A 12,098-nucleotide genomic window follows, 5' to 3' on the forward strand; every position below is an offset into this window, starting at 1 on the left:
TTGTTTTCCTATGAGAATTATTGTGATGTGCCTAGAGATTTGTTTATTGTTGCTCTACATGTTTCATGTTAATTCGACGCACATTATCAAAATGCACACACACACACATACAATACACACATCTACAGGCACGCACAGATGCAACTGCACTGGATTGGGGCAGGGGCAAGAGAATGGGAAATGGGAATGCGCGCTGCGTAAAATTAATTAACGGCAGAGTTCAAAGTTTAATTTCCTAGCATACATTTTCTTGTTTTTTCTTTTGATTATGCCAAGCGATTACAACATCTATATTTTTGAGTTTTTGTATTATTTTTTCGAGTGTTTCTTGAACGAAATTTGAGGGCGGCTGAAGTGGCATCTGTTTCTACATATTCGATGTGTGGCATGCACTTAGAAACAAGCAAACACATACATACACACAAATGCATTGCTAATAATTTCAAAGAAAAAAAAAACCAATTAAGAGTCTGCTAAAATTGTACATGAATACTTAATTGATCTCGACGTTTATTGCTGACCGATAAATGGACAAGCAGCGGATCTGGCAAAAACTATTTTCTGTCGATATACTCCTATAACGTTGGGTGACTCATGAAAGAGCCGGTAATGAGGAGCAGCAGACCGGAGTAAGAAGTAGACTTTGGAATTAGAAGAAGACTATTAAAATAAAGTATAAATTAATCATGCCTACCCATCAGGTGACTAAGAATGGATTGGTTTAAATTTCCAATTGTTTTCAAAATTTTAAATCCTATTATGCTGGAATATTAACTGCTTCATCAAATCGAATTGGAGATAGAAGTAAGGAAAACTTATATGAAAAAATTCAAAATGTTTTTCCAAATAAAATTGTGAGTAGCACTCTAAAATCGTTGAAATTTTATAAAGGGAAATGATATTCAGTCATGAAAAAATATTAAGAAAATGCTTTCAAAACATTTTTTATTCCATATTTCTATTAGTTGTGAATGTATTAGTAATATCTTTTTATGCAAATATTTTGACTATTATAACGTATTACACTTATAAGGCAAGTTCTTTCTTAGGAACAGAATTATAAGTTTTAGTAACGAAAGAAACTATTTATTTGTAACAACAATCAGTTGGGCCTCTTTTTGATAAATTCTGCGAGTTATTGAGGCCGCCTTAGTTGAATAATTGAAACTACATATAATACGTTATTGCATTTTTAAAACAACATCTATCAACACTTTAAAGAATTTAGGGTCAATTGCAAGGAAAGTTTTCAGGTCAATTGTAATTTCTAAAAGTATTTTACAAACGACCAAAATGTATTCGTTTTTTGAAAGAGAATCTTTAATTATGAAAGCCGGCCGGTTTTATTAAACAGGTCTAAAGGCCTAATTGAAAGATTGCGTGGCAAACGAAGCCTGGATCTGATCGCTCAGATATTGAACAGCCGCAGTCATTTACCTGCATACTTGTGTGTGCGTGTGTGTGAGTGTACTTGTAGTAGTGTGTGTATGTGTCTCATGTTGCACAGGGCGCCTGAAAATGCAGTCAAATGGAATGACGCCGCTGCTCTGCAAAGCTTTGTGGGCAGCCGGCGACGACTCTGACTCTGACGACGACGATGCCGATGCCGACGCCAACAAAACAAATAAGATTTATGAAACTTTTAGGAAAAGGCGTCGTGTGCACAGTTGAAAAGTGCCTGCATGGAAAAAAGAATACATATAAAGCTGTTGGTCATGTTGTTGCTATTGCCTGAGTTTTTTGGGCTAACACACACACACTCTGACAGACACTTTGGCTAAGGCACTGCAAATCTACAGAGAGTTTACTCGCATGATTTATGCTGATGATGATGCGCATGCAGGGGCAGAGCAGGGACAGCGAACAACTGAGAGTAGGAGCAGGAGTGGGCTGGCTGCCTGACTGACTGACTGACTGACTGACTGACTGACTAACTGACTGTCTCTACTTTTGAAGTTGAAGTAGGTGCAAATGCTGCAAAACGCAAATGTCGTGGGAGGTATGTTTAGATGCATGTATATGTTGTGTAGGCTCGGTAGAAGCAAATGTTGCTGCAACACATGAACTAAAGAGCAAATGTTTTTGAAGGCATATTTAGATGCATTCAATTTAAAGTGCGTATAAGAAGTTACAGTACGCGCAAATGTTGCCAACGCATATGTTGCCGCAACACGTGAACAATATCCAATGTGTGGGCTCAGTTTAAGGGGTGTATGTGAAGTTGAAGTACGAGCAAATGTTGCCAAGGCAAATGTTGCGGCAGCACAAGAACCAAAGAACAAATGTTGTAGGGGGTATAGTACTTATGTAGGTGCATGATTATATGTAGGCTAGACTGGAAGTGGGTATGTGAAGGCGCAAATGTTGCCAACGCATTTGTTGCCGCAGCACGTGAACCAAACAACAAATGTTGTGATGGTATGGAAGGAATGATAGATGTATACATGTGTGTATGTATGTAGGTATGTTGGTTTATATGGTATAATGTGCGTGTGTGTGTGTGTGCTCATGAGCATGTTTGACTAAATGATCATCATTATCACATGATAGGTAATTTGTTAGGCTGTTTTGCATTTTGAATACGTAAGCTGCCAAATTGCTTCGGAAAATGTATTTTCGTTTTGCTTGCTGAAAATTATTATTTCTTGCATTTTTGTTATACATATGAATCAAAAGAAAAACATGTAAAGGCTATTGTGTAAACACATACAAATTGGTAAGCTAATTAATTAAATTATTTACAAGTTTGTTCTTTCTTTTGTACAACATTCAATTTAAATCAGTCGTTAAAAGGCATGCGATTGTGTGCGGTAGCTAATTTCCAAAAATGTACTCAAATTTAAAAAAAAATAATTAACAACAATTTGTAAAACACAACAACGCACGGCTTTATAGAGTTCATAATTTTGTCTTGTTGGCTAATAAAAAGTTTTTATAATATGTAGTAAGAAAATAAAAATTAAACAGCATAACAAATATGTAGCTAAAATTTTGAATGGAGAGAATAATAATAATATATCACAATAATTTCATAGAGACGATGCTATTGGAAAACTATATAATGTATATACGATTGATATATGTATGTATGTATGTTTGTATGTAGGCGCTGTTATGTACAGGACAGCTATGCTATATAAGTATGTTGAATATATGTTTGAGGGTTTTATGTACAATTCAGAGAGAAAGGAGAGAAAAATATAGACATATAACACGTTTATATTAAGCCCTAAAATTGTAAGTTCTGTTAAAAGATACTACATATTAGTCTTAACCAGTACAGTGATTTAGATTTGATTAAAACTGACAAAAAATATGAATCAAGTGACGCATTGAGCATTGAAGAAAAGCGGCTAAACAGAAATTTGCAAAAATATTTACCGACGAAAGAAAGCGCTCAACAAAATAGAAGCAATGATGGTCAGCATAATAATAAAATTGAAATCGGACATATATTTTTGTGGTCATAAGAACTGCACCGACAAGAAATCATTTTTTTGTTTATCAGTTTTTATTTCATTTTGAAATCATTTCATTACTCAACTCTTCTAGTCAGCATATTTTCTTGGCATTTAAACCACTTGGGTTCTTGGGTTGATTCTGTTTGGTCGTTTATTCAAACTTAGCTTCAGTACTTTCTTTACGAAATATATTTTTCTGGGCAGTGATTTGCAACGGCGCTGAACGACCGAACGTTCGTTGTCATGAGAGATATATACGATTGAATGCATGTTATTTCATGTCGGTGCAATTTATAGAAATGTTGATTGGTGAATCTATAAAATTCAATCCAAATTTAAATCACATTCCGGAATCCTTTCATTAAAGCTATAAGGCTCAGAAAATCTAACAGAAGTGCTGCTGGAATGCAAATGAACGCCTTTTCGATTAGCGGAAATGCACAGAAATGAAATTAAAGAATTGTGATTTATATTGCTTTTGAGTATTGGTTAGGTTTGAATTTCTGCATTTCTGGTTAAATTATGGCACACAACACATAGAAATTGTCATACTATGTATGCACAAGTATATCAAGAACTCACGATTTTCAGGCGTCCTATAAACAACGTATCTATGGTATACACATTATACATTTTTTGCAACGGCAATGAGAAAACAAAAGTGTTAAAAAAAAGTGTGTGAAAGAGTTGGGGGGAAACGAGAATCATCATAGCTACATACCCATTGGCTGCATCCTGTATCTCCTTCTGATCTATGCCCGCAATCGTGTTGCGTCTCTTGCCGCGCACCTTCCGCGATCGCGAACGTCGACTGACCGTCTGCACATTATCATCGAGATTATTGGCATCCGGCTGGGGATCGTCTGGGCTGCCACCGTTGCTAGCCGCTGCACTGGAGGAGCCGCCTGCATAGCAGCCCGTCGTCGATTTGCGAGCCGCGCACATGCGCTGGAAATGTTTGCCGGAGGTGTTCACAGAGATCACTTCGGCGGGATATCTGCGTGAGTAGTTAGGGAGTGAAAAAGTTTGCATAAGTGTTGTTGTTGTTGTTGTTGCTTTTGCTGTGCTGTTGTTTTCGGCCTACAGTTTGAAGTGCATTTTGTGGCTAGCGGCTGTAAATTTGTTTATGCTTAAATGCAAACCAAACATTTGTGCTTTAAATCAACGAAGCGTAAACAACGCTTGTTGGGCTCCATTTCGGCCGGAGGGGCACATTAAACAAATGAGCCATGCCGAAGGGTCGGGTGTGGGAGTGGGGGAGGTGGGTGGGGGCGGATGGTGTAGGCTGTGGTTGGGCGCGACGCTGCGACACTTGCATAATTGTCTGACCGCATTGTAAATATATGTAATTGAATTAATGCATTTAAGCTTTTTTACGCCATAATTGTGGGGCTGGCAATGGGGCTGCTGGCTACATAACGGCACAAACAACAAAGGGCCAAGTTGGGCAATGAAAAAATAAGTTGTACAGTAAACCAGCAATATATGCAAATTGAAAGTGTGAAAGACCTCGACTGATTACTTCACACATTTTGATAGCCTAAATAATGTTGGGCTGTGTTTGATTCGGTTCCGTTTCTTATACGTATGCACTGACAGACAGAAGGAAGTGAAGGCGGGGTTCTTACTCTCTTTTAACACAATCAGCAATATATTAAAACCTAAGACGAATTATATTTTAATCTATGCAAGTATTTGGCATATCTTTCACAATTTCCTCAAATGTAGTAGCTTAAGGCAATGTTTTAAAATTTAAAAGGGGCATGCATTTAAGATAAGCTGACGAATTTAAATGCATATTATTATTTATAATGTACATGCCTTGTACTTAGAAGGTATAAGGATACACTTTTTAGTGCGATTGTATGTAGGTAGCATCTAAAATGAGGCGTGGCTGAACATTACTCGGAAAGTATAAAAGAGCCAGAGATTGATATTCCATTTTTATTTGTGCAATATAAAAATGTTAAAACTTTCAGACCAAAATTATCAAATCTCCTTATACGAACGAATAGCACTTTAGTTATTTAGTATTGATATTAAAAATTACAAGCAAAAGCCTATATTGTGCCTAATCAGTAGGGATCTAATGGATTTAATATACTCTTTTAATCTATTCTAATGATCCAGCTATCATATGTAGTTCTTAATACTTTTCAGAGGGTTTTTTGTGTCAAAAGCTTAACAAAGGTTCTGTTTTATGCTAATTGGCATCACATTTTGGATTGTATATATCCGATATTTACTGTCCATGGCTGCGTTGCGTATACGCATGGAAAACCACTCCAGTATAATGGTATTTTTGTTGTTGTTGTTGTCGCTCTTTGTGTGCAAAGCAAACAATAATTCGACAAAAATTTACATGGAAAACTCATAAAAATTGAAGTTTTACATAAAATTAGCATACACAATGGGCCAGCCAGCCAGCTAGCCAGTGGCTGTCAAACTGTAATTAAAGGTGTGCCTCGGCCACCTGGTACGCCCATATGTACATATGTATATTGTTGTTGTTGTTGTTGTGAAGTTAACTTACTTTAAGGCAATGAGTTTGGTTTGTTCCTCGGGTGAAGGCAATCGATGATTCAAAGGCACATCTTTATTGATATCGTTTGGCAGTAGTTGATGCTGACTGCTGTCCACCGCTTGGCTGATATTGGGAGCATAGGTGGTGGAGGCGTCGATGGCATCGGCGGATAGGACGGACGGAGATAGAGCGGGTGTTAGTAGGCCGTTATCACCGATGACCATCGAAGTGCTCAGCGATGTGTCCACATGGTGCATGCAATCGGGCGTGACCGTGACATCACCCAGCGCCTCGGTGGACGTCCATTTGCGCAGGTCCTCGATGGCAGCAGGCTATAGAGTAGCAATAAAGAATAAAGGAAATAAGGAAGGGTAATGGTTTAGCTTTGGTTTAATTAGCAGTTCGTTCGTGCGTTCGTTCAAAGTGACATGCAAAATATGAGTTTTTTATGAGGACTCCTTAATTATGCAGCAGCAAAGTTGCCGGACGCTGACCTAACCCTATGCTCACAGATATTCATACACACACGCATGCCCAACCACATGCAGTCTGCACACACACACATACACCCAACCACCCACTCGCACCCACTCACACCCCCACACAGACATTTTTGAAACATATGTTCGTGTGTGCTGATTGAAAAATGAGTTCTTAACATTTTTTGTGTGTTTGAGCAAACATACTACTACTCGTATATTTCCCTGCCTCTACTACTACTACTCCTTTTATGTATTTAGTCTCTTTCTCATTTTTGTTTTTGGTTGCACAACGCAAATTTAAACAAGTCACGCGATATTCAGACAGAGCGCTAAATTTTACCCCAGTTCTGTGCGTTTTTTGTTCGTTATAGTTATTCGCCTCGCATGGTGTATGGATATTCAATCAAGCAAATTAAAAGCAATAAAAAATCGTACAAATAACGTAAATAATTTTATTAATACTCTCAAAATTCTTTGAAAGTTATTATGTGGCAGCACAACAATAGCAACAAAGCCCAAAGAGCGCAATCATTGTGCGCGCATTCTATTTGATTTCCGGCTTATTCCACAAAATCAATTGTATGTGGAAACTACAGTGGCAGCTCCCCTCCTCCACCTCCTCCTACACAGAGTACTGAGACGACTGTACTTTTATTTACATAAAAAGCCACTTGTGCTTAATTTTTACTATGGAAACTTTTCAGTTTGATCATAAAGACATACTATACACCAAGGAGGCAATTGTTGGTTTACGGCTCAGACTCTTTTGAATAGCGCGTCCAAGAAGTTTTAACGATCAAATATTTGCACATAAATGTCGTGCCATATATAATAATGTAATTTAAGTGCCCCACCAACACAAGAGCAGTAACAAAAGCAACAACGGCAACAAAAGTAGTTGGCTGATAGAGTTTGGTATTGGTTGCTGCCGTAACCAATAAACCGCGCCACGCTAATGTGCTGCAGGCTGCTAATAGAGATGTGATGAACTAGTTCTGCAAACGATTGGTTCAAGGAACGTATTCACAGTCTATGTTTTTGGTTCAATATATCCATTCGATAGAATAAATTCTTCTGCTTCCAGTTTTCATATGTTTAGTTTTTTAAGCATCCATTTCAATCGTAATGATTTTTTTTTTGTACGAAACAGTTTTTTTTTTTTTTTACGAGAAAATTGTACTAAATAGCATTTAAAAAACTTTCCCTCATCGGTAGTACCCAGTTGGTTATTATTAGCGCGTTTCGGGCAAAAGATGTTATTTCTTTGCTCAGAAATTCACAAGCACCTATAGAAAGATCATCTTTATCTACTAAAAATTTCCAATTACAAAGAAAGGAAATTGTAAAATGGATGCCAGAATTTTAAGGATTGTGTAAAATTACGAAATCCCTATGGATTACAGTATGAAATTATTATGGTTACTTTAAGAATGGATATTTGCCATTGAACCTCCACCATCGCTAATCATTGCCTGCCAGTTGTTCTCACTCGTAGAGTCTGAGCCCAAGAGCTAGTTCCAAAAACTGAACTAAAGTTCGTTGCTCTGAATGTCTGGTTAGATGTGGATGCGAATATGATTGTTGCCATGGCTGTGAATGTAGCTGCCTCTATCCAGTGAAGCGGAATGTTGCGGCAACTAACGTCAAACGCAATGCGAAAAGGATTAAAAGTCATTTTATTAAGAAGAAGCAGCAGCTGGCAGCAGGAGCAGCTCAAGCAGACGACAGCAGTCGATGAGGACAAGCTGAAGAAGAAGAAGAAGAAGACGTGGCTGCCAAAACGACAAACTACAAACGGCCAATGGACCACGGCAGAAGGCAGTCAACGAGAATGCTGGCGACAGAGAGACATCTATTGACAACTATGTGTGTCCGTTGACTTGGCGCTGTTTTTGCCAAACAAGTTTGGCCAGCACTTGGCAAGCACTAAGAAGAAAAAGAAGAAGATACTGCTGGCTGCCCGTTGCCTGTCGCCTGTCGTCTATTGGCCATTGACTGTTTGTCTTGCGAGGCTTATCTAATGGCACGGCATAAAAGATAAACAAGCCAAATACTACAACGACGGCAACGACGGCGACAAGAGCCGAAATGAGCGCGACGAGCGTTGCTGGAAAATCGGGAATGGAAAATGGCACATCTGTAAAGCGCGTTAGCTCAAATTAACTGCAATTTTCTGATATTTCTGCAAAGGCAGTGCGACAACTTTTCAATAGTGACAACCGACAATGGAGAAGGATAGGAACGGGATAGAGGTCTTGTGGATATAACTGAGATTTTAGTTGCTGAAGATGTGGCGAGCGTCTGGGTTTATTTTGTGTCAGCTTTGCTGCAATCAACTGCCATACTATGATGGGTTATTTGCTTGTGAGGTCCCGGGCCACAGCTGGCAAATATTCATTAAAGTTGTTGGCGTGGGCGCGTAGATTCACGTCAGCAATTAAAACAACTCAACTTAGCTCAACTCGGATGATTTGCCAGCCTTCTAGGCTTTTTCTGCTCCACTGCTTGTTAGGCTGTGGCTGCGGCTGCGGCCGTGTGTGGCCTGCCTCTGCTCGAGTTGGACTTGCATGCCCTGCTTTTCCATTGTAAACGGCCACAGGCGCACAATGGTGCCTTCTAACATTTACGTTGAATAAATAACACATATTATCTAATTAGGGACATGTAATGGATATTTTAAGAAGCAACTTAATACTTTTTAGAAACATGTAAAAACTGTTTGTAATTAGTTGTTCTTGGGAGAGACGCATTTACCTTCGACGAGCTTTAATTACTCCCTAATATTTATCTATTACGATTACAATGGAGACTCTAGTATGGATAGAAAACATGTTTTTGTTTCTAGGTTTAATGCATCTTTTCTTAGGCAACATGTTCCTCTCGTTGGCAGCATGTGCTCTTACTCTAGCAACATGTCGCACGCAATATTATCCCACTCCCAAGCAGCATTATTTTTTTCCTAAGCAACTTTTTGAATAAATCTGAACATTCATCATTTTTGCTTTAAATAAAGCTTCATCAAAGATACCAAATTAGTTAACTTACAAACTTTAGATGAAAATCTAGCTACTCCATTAAATTGTTGCAGACACATTAACAGAAAATAATAATTCACCACCAAAAGTATTTAAATATTCGCAGCTATATGAAAGGAAAGCACATTTAAAAATACATGAATGAAGTCAATTGGCTCGATGTACTGACACTGTATTATAATAATAATAACGATCATTTTTATAAGTCTCTTCCAATCACATGTCCCACTGTTAAGCATTAGCCAACCTACGTGATTCTGTGTATACATATGTATGTGTGTATGTGTGTTTATTTTGCGTTTTTAGTTGATGTGCAGCATATTGTTAGAAGATACTTTGGTTGCAGCTTTTAGAGCTCTAGCGGACGCAGCTGGCCCATATGACCAGGAAATGGCAGCATCAACATCAGCCTCAGCCAGAGTCTCAGCATCATCAACAACGGCGGCAAGAGGCAGTCAAAGCAACATAATCGTCAGCCATATAGACCACACACATGAGACCGTGGTCCATGCTCTGCGGTCGTGTATAGTTATGGACTTGCTGTTGTTGTTGTTTTTGTTGTTGCGTGTGTGTGTAGTGTGTTGTTTTTGTTTCCATGACAACCACTAAACATATTACTTATGCATGAGGCGGTCACCAACTCGACTAAGCTCAACTAAGTGACCAGACTGGCCAGCGGGCAGCTGTTGCCTATGCTGCTCCAAATACTACCTAACTACATATGTACATATGTACAATACCTATAGCACAACTAACGGCAACTAACTGTAAACTTGTTTGTATGGAGCGTAGACCAGAACTCACCAAACGTATTTCAATTTCAGCATCAATGCGCGTGCGCAGCTTGCGATTGGCATTCCCAAAATCGGATTCACAAACAAGCTCCTCGCTGTTATTATTATTGTTGTTGTTGTTGCTCGCTTCGAACTCGAGGCCATCGCCGTTCAGCAGAATGTCGCCATTGAAGGAAATGGAACGCGGCGGTGTCAACGCTGTCGAAGAAGCTGACGATATTGGATGCGGACCAGGCAGCTCCTTGGCTGCCTCCACATACAATTGTCGCACGCTCTGCGGCCGCGACTCTGTGGTGAAAAGTTGCTGCTGGAATGACTTTTCCGACTCGTAATGCTGCTTGCGTTGTGCAAAGGTGAGCAGGTCGCTTTCAGCTGTAAAGGACAAAAGGGAGAGCAGGTGGTGAGCACATAGTTATAAAGAAGTTAAATTAAAAGCAAAATTAAAACATTGTATATAAATAAAAAATAGTTCCATAATTTAAATTCTCGTTGATCGTTTGTTTGTGAATTTTATTTAATTTGGTTGCCAAAAGCCACTGATTTAGAAACTATAATTATTTATAATTAAAACATAATCTTAGTAACCAATTGTAAATCAAAACTATGTGTAGTTTCTTTAATAGTTTTTACTTGCGAATAGTTTAGCAAACGATATTGATATTGATTGGCTAAGCAGTTTAGAGGTGTGATCTTTTAAAACTGTGCAGTTGCATACTAAAGGCAAACTGGTCAGGAATTTAAACAACTTTTGAAACTTGAAGACAGTTGAAAAGGCATCGCACAATGTCGGTGTTATGAACGAATGTCTATTGCTTGAATATCATCAAAAAAACCTTTTTAAACGATTAATTAGTTAAACTGTTTGTCAAATATAATGAAAGCATTTTGTCTTCCACAAAATTGTTTTAAATTAAAGAGAGGATATGGAGAGAATATTTCCCGAAAGGAATGATTGAAAATAATCGTATTAAAATGGGTTTCGGTGCTGCTCTTTAATTATACAGTTTTTTGTACGTAATGTCATTATTAATCTTGAAAGCTCGACCCCTAAATTCATTAAAATCGGCCAAGAATATATTTCTTGCAATCCTTATTTATTTATGTGTTCTATCTGTTAGACGTAATTATTTTTAGTCTATTTGGTTAAACATAAGGCCGAATATCTCTAAAGTAAATGTAAGGAATTCTTAGTTACGAAATGCAAATTTGCTTCAAAAGCTTCTGTTTTCAATCGTATTCTATACCGATTGTGTGCAGAGTTACAAACATTGATCAAAACTCGCACACATGGACAAAACATTTGATTAAAAAAAAAAAAATTGAAAATTTTTCTTTTGTTTTTAGAGTTTTTTAACTTTTCAGCTTAAAATCTTTCAAGTACACAACTGAAAATCAGTGGAACTAGAACATTTCGGGTGAAGATTTAATGAGAAACAAAAAACGATTCTTTACATATTTCTCTGACAGAGATTTTTATGTATGGAAATGACTCAGAACGTGACCTCCATTTCGATATCATTATCAAGTAGAAAAATCAAAGCATTCCATATACATACATACTCGTACTACACACAGAATTAAATGCCCGCCCAGCTGCGTGTCTGATTTTTGTGTTGTTTTTTTTTTTCGTTGCTGTTGGGGGCCTAACTGCCTCTCCACTGAATGGGAATGGCTCCCCAATGGAACAATTGCGAAACGTTACGGAATTTGCTTTTCAATTTTGTTTTTGTTCCATTTTTTTGGTTTAAATTTTTCACATTGTTTACATACGACTGCCATTCATGGAGCCATAACTTTTTGTT

At 38.0% G+C, this 12,098-nt stretch overlaps 1 protein-coding gene across 3 annotated transcripts in view; it reads right to left on the reverse strand.

Annotated features, from left to right (window-relative positions):
* Positions 1–12,098, reverse strand: part of LOC115620212 — a 64,732-nt gene that overhangs the window by 8,488 nt on the left and 44,146 nt on the right. For all 3 annotated transcript variants that reach the window (XM_030513350.1, XM_030513351.1, XM_030513349.1), the window contains exons 2-4: positions 10,307–10,668; positions 5,995–6,317; positions 4,183–4,458 (exon numbers count right to left, since the gene is read on the reverse strand). In XM_030513350.1, the coding sequence (XP_030369210.1) occupies positions 4,183–4,458; positions 5,995–6,317; positions 10,307–10,668 (961 nt within the window). The remainder of the gene's footprint in view (positions 1–4,182; positions 4,459–5,994; positions 6,318–10,306; positions 10,669–12,098) is intronic.

This window comes from Scaptodrosophila lebanonensis, unplaced genomic scaffold (genome assembly GCF_003285725.1).
Source record: "Scaptodrosophila lebanonensis strain 11010-0011.00,11010-0021.00 unplaced genomic scaffold, SlebRS2 tig00000024-arrow-pilon, whole genome shotgun sequence".
NCBI classification, from domain to species: Eukaryota; Metazoa; Arthropoda; class Insecta; order Diptera; family Drosophilidae; genus Scaptodrosophila; species Scaptodrosophila lebanonensis.